Raw genomic sequence first — 5,355 nt, forward strand, 5'->3', positions numbered from 1 at the left:
CTCTTTGCGCGAACATCGCGACACACCGCGCGAAATTGCGTCGCAGAAAAGAGCGTCGTCCATCGGCGTCGCGACAATAGGTCACTACGGTATCGTGCGTGCCGGTTTATCGGACCACCGGGTATGCGCGTGAGAAAGGGGCAAGGGTAGACGAGGGTGTAGGCGCGGGGTTGCAGCGGGTAACGATTATGAGCGTCTCGGCTCGCGTATCACCGCGTACTGCACGCTAGTACTGCTGGTTGATACCAGGTTGATTGATAGGTCCTTAGAATGAAAGCGAACAAAATATTTTGTCGGCAAAACTCAACTTTATTCTTCAACATAATCTCCTTTTAGCTCATACACCGAGTCCAACCGAGTTTCTAGCTTCTTTAAGCCTTCTAAATGATAAGAAGTTTCTAAACCGCCAAAATATGCGTCTGTTTCCCATTCGACCTCTTCATTCGAAGCAAATCTCTTTCCCCGGAGCCATCGTTTGAGATTTGGAAACAGGTAGAAGTCATACGGGGCCGAATCTGGAGAATACGGCGGATGTGGCAGCAATTCATACCTCAATTCGTTCAATTTTGCCATTGCTTTTACCGATTTGTGAACTGGTGCACTGTATTGATGAAAGAGAATGTTTTTCTTCGCTAAATGAGGCCATTTTTTTCTTCATTTCATCATTCAATCGGTCCAACAATGATGCATAATATTCTTCTATGATTGTTCTCCCTTTTTCAAGATAATCGATGAGGATTATTCCATGCGTCTAATCTATCTCATGCGACTGTTTTTTTTTCCGTTTTGTATTCTGTATTTTGTGAAACGTAACGTTTGATAGGAACGGATACGGCCTCGAGCGGGAAGTTTGTTCATAGAGAGAAACATTATAATTTCGTTTCACCGCCGTGACACGCGAATCCCGTTCGCGCGAAGCGCTCCCGAACAGAGCAACGTCACGCGCATACACGAATATGAATGAAACACTAAACAGCCGGCCGCGTGCAACGATCCTTTTTGCGGCACCTCGGTCTCGTTTCATAACGCAAGATTTCTCCGCCTCTGTTTTATGTTTACATTTTATAAAATGCTCCCGAAATACGGGTCAACGGCCGCGTAACACCTTTGATGAAACGCGTATAAAATTCAGGTCAGCATAAAAAGGTGAATAATTCCGACGGACTGCATTCGAAATATTCCCGCTGGCACTTGGCGCCGGGATGTTAGCTCGCGTCGTCGCATCGGCGGCGTTTACGCGTAGTCTGCATCTGTGAAATATGCGTGCCGTCGTATAATTCGACGCGGACGCACCGTGGAAAATGATGTGACCGACTGGATCTCGATTCCGGGGCTCGAGAGCTCGCACGATTATACGCGAAGCGCCTCTCCAGTTATCGAAATACGTTGTCGTTCGCTCCCAACGAATTACCGAGCATAGATTTTTCGCAGACTCGCAAATCGCGAATGTCGATTCTAATAAAATAAGTACGTTGGCCAAAGACGCATAAATCTACAGTTCAACGTCGAGTTACTGTAAAATTATACAATCCTGCTTACATACGAAAATATAGGTTTTGAATAAATACTAATATTTTCCCATGTATCTTTCTATCTATCTACAGAAATACATGTACTATCTGTATGCAGAAATTTAATACTATCTAAGAAAAAATTACTTGATATTTGTACTATAATCATATAAGTGAAAAATTATAGTCAGGTGAACCGTTTTTCTAATAAGTGTTGTTATAATTTCAGTAATAATAATCGTACATGCAAATCACTACTATCTTTTGAGTTAAAATCAAAAATATAGTTTGAGTCGCCGATAATTATTATAATTTAAGTGGGATTTTTTTTCAGTATTTATTTAAATGCTCGTCTAAACGCTTGAACTATATATGAATTTTTATCTAAATTAATTTTTATTTAAATTATAATTACTAATACTGTATCGATATTTAATTTCTTTTCTGAACGCGCTCTTAGACAGTGGTCTTCTAGCGATTATTTATTTATCTGTCTATCCAACTCTCGGTAAGTTAAACAAATCGCTCTACCGTACCGGTTGCAAGCACGGAAAGAATATTATAATTATCTTCCATATACAATTCTTTTGAACTTTATTTTTATAATTAATATAAAAATAGACGTTCAATACAGTTTACTTGCTATGAAACGTAACGTTTTAATAAAATTATTTAACAGACTTCAATTCCTAAAATATAAAAAAATATAAAAAATTAAATTAAAATATAATAATATAAAACGAAAAAAAACATAATAAATTAAGAGAGAGGCAGAATATTAACATAATATTCCCGGCTAAAAAATTTTATGATAATTTTTACATTTTTACTTAAATTCTCTTCATATAATTTTTTGAACGTCGAAAAGCCGTGCGCAGTGATCTTGATAAAAATCAATTATTTTACATAAGGATAAAACTTACTTTTACACGAAGAAATTCTACATATAGTTCTACTAAAATATCGTATTTTTATTATCCTTATTCTTATCTATCTTCGTATTCTTATCTATTTTTATTATTCAAGAATTCAAAAATAATTTTTAGAGAAAAAAATATTGGACAAAAAAAACGATATTTTTAAACTAATGTAATTCTTATTTTGAAAGACTAGTCCTTTCTATTTAATATTTTTCTTCTAAATTTATGAAAATTATATTTGAATATATGAACTATGAATATATTTTTAGTGGAACTATATAAAATTTCCCTTCATGTGTAAAAGCAAGTTTCATCTTTATATAAGATCATATAATCTTGCATATATGTGAGAATATATGAGCCATGAATTGATACTAATTTTTTATAATGTTGACAGATAAATTAACGCTTTTATTGTGATCCCAGAACTAGTCCTCTAAGGACGTTCTAATTGCATACAAGATGATTACAAAAGAATTTAGACTTTACGGAAAGTATATAGTATCAATGCGAGTCCGAACCCGGCCCATCTCATCCACTTTTGAATGTACTGTACCGAACCGACAACCAGCTCGACTTCCTGTCGATCCGCGGGGATGCTGCGGTGCGCGCGACAGTGATTTGCCGCGCACGAATCTGCATCTGACGAAGTGGAATATTTTCGGGGCGCGCGGCACATCCGCAGAATATTTCCGTCGTCATGAATTTTTCCACTTTCGCTCAAGTTTTTTTACGCGAGCGCCAGCGTGCGCGCGCACGCGGTACTATGAGAACGTTGGCCGTCGCGTATCTCGTAGAAATATAACGCAATTTGGCGGCAAAAATTGCTTCCTTGCCGGTACCGCAGCACGTAAAAGCGTCCGAATATTTTCAGAACGATATCGCATTAAGGGGGAGGCAGTGAAAAGAAAAAAAGAAGGGACAAAAAAGAAAAAGAAAATGATACACGCGTGTGCGAACGCAGCCACATGCGCGCGGTGGGAAAGTTAATGCGGTCGCTGGACCGACCGATTTCCGTTTGATGCTTTAGTTAGGCTATGCCGACTACACGTTAATTATCCAGATGCCCGTTTAAATCACTAAAATTTCGGCGTGACGCGCGAGCGGGGCGTGCGTTTACGTACGCGAACACACGCTAACACGTAATTATGTTGCGCGTTATCGTTTACATAATTTAAATCCGCGCGGGGAAAGCTTCTCTGGAAATATGGAATGTATATTTGAATGTTGCGCGACGGGAACGGACGCGTTGAAGCGAAGCGTTCGACGCGCCGACTTTTCGCTCATGAGCGTCGACAAATTCGCCAAATTCGCCGGCGCTGGTTCGCTTGGTGTGGGCGTTCGCACAATATTTTATGACATAATATATAGAGGAAAAGCACGAAAACTGACATAGGCATGATAAATCGACATATCCGTGTTCCTCGGCTGTAAAGTACTAAACCCTGTCGGACGGTACATGAACTTCGTCTACTGTGTGCGGTAGTTGCAGCTGAAGTGATAGTTTCTGTTTGCGAGCACATTCAGTTGTGTTAGCGTCGTTTGATTCTTCATTAACTTCTTATAGGCATTATGGATATATCTGTTTTAGAGCCTAATTTCTAAAAGCGAGAATCCAATCTTAAAAAATAGTTATTTGCAAGTAAATACATAATAATGTTCATAAGGCTATCACATATTTTAATAGAAAAGTGTTGTTCATTTCCATCTATGCGCACACAATAAAAAATGTTGCGTTAATAAGAATCCATCGAAAGTTGTGTGTTACGTCAACAATATTATAAAGTATGTTAAAAATAATATTAACAAGATGAATATGTGAATTTAACATATTACATTTACATTTCTATAACATATTACAACACATACATTTGTATACTTTTTATAGTCTCCATGTTAAAGTAATAGCAAAGAAAGAGTCTCCATGTAAAAGTAAGAATTTCAAAGGACTGTTTTTAACACAAAATTTTTTATCTTGCGTAAATTTTAATTTTCGACAGGGTTTCAGAGCCTGAAAAACAACTTGGTCTATACCAGCATATACCAGCATATACCAGCTTTGGTGCTTTTCTTTTACGTATTCGCGATCCAAACTTTCCCGTGAATGTGACGCGACACGACGTGTCGATTATAAAATTGCGCGATCTTTAATCTCGTCTTTCCCTTTGTTGTCTTCGCCGAGGAATTATCTCGGGCGTGATCATTCTCTCTCTCTCTCTCTCTCCCTTTTTTTGTCGAACTACGCGATTAAATCTCAAAGACGGCGGTAACCCCACACAGAATCCGATTCTCCTTGATAATTAACTTAACGGATCACGCGGTCAACAGCTTCGCACAGCTGAACTGAATTTTTAAAATGAGTGGCTTTCCACTTTCAGCGCAACCGCAATGGCCAATTTCGCGCTGGGAATCGCCACGTCAGTTCGCTGGAAACACGTATACTATTTGTACGTTATTTGTACGCGTATCGATAACAAACATCTATAGAACATCGTTTTGCAACGAATTCGTTTGTTTCGCTTCCCCTTTCCAGCCGCGTCTTCGTGCGTCGATCCCGAGAGAATGTTCACGTCGAAAGTTATTCAAAGGCATAATAATAGCGTGCAAACAACGTTCTTATTATGTCTCAGCAAAATTTGGAAAAAGTTCTCGCTGGAAATTCTCATTGAAAAATCGAAAATTAAGCATATGAGACACTTTCACGGTGTAACGAAATTTTCATCAATGCGGATCGTTATTGATAAAGAAATGTGCATGTAGAACGTCATCCTATCTTTTTCTTTCTCTTTCTCTCGCTCTTCCTCTCTCCTTCTCTCCTCCTTTCTCCCTCCTATTTTTTAATCAATAAAGTTTACGTTTATATTTCATTTTATCCCACTCATATACTCGCGCAGCGTCCACGTTCACGACCTCTCAACACAACC

At 38.5% G+C, this 5,355-nt stretch overlaps 1 protein-coding gene across 1 annotated transcript; it reads right to left on the reverse strand.

Moving 5' to 3' along the window:
- Nucleotides 1–309: 309 nt before the first annotated feature.
- Nucleotides 310–1,250, reverse strand: LOC106745406 (histone-lysine N-methyltransferase SETMAR-like). The gene is made up of 2 exons (XM_014620987.1): nucleotides 1,238–1,250; nucleotides 310–632 (listed from the first exon to the last, which is right to left on the reverse strand). Exons 1-2 carry the CDS (start codon nucleotides 1,248–1,250, stop codon nucleotides 310–312), a joined length of 336 nt encoding a protein of 111 aa, XP_014476473.1.
- Between the last annotated feature and the right edge of the window lie 4,105 nt (nucleotides 1,251–5,355).

This window comes from Dinoponera quadriceps, unplaced genomic scaffold, assembly GCF_001313825.1.
Source record: "Dinoponera quadriceps isolate SergipeBrazil2010 unplaced genomic scaffold, ASM131382v1 scaffold1651, whole genome shotgun sequence".
Lineage (NCBI taxonomy): Eukaryota > Metazoa > Arthropoda > Insecta > Hymenoptera > Formicidae > Dinoponera > Dinoponera quadriceps.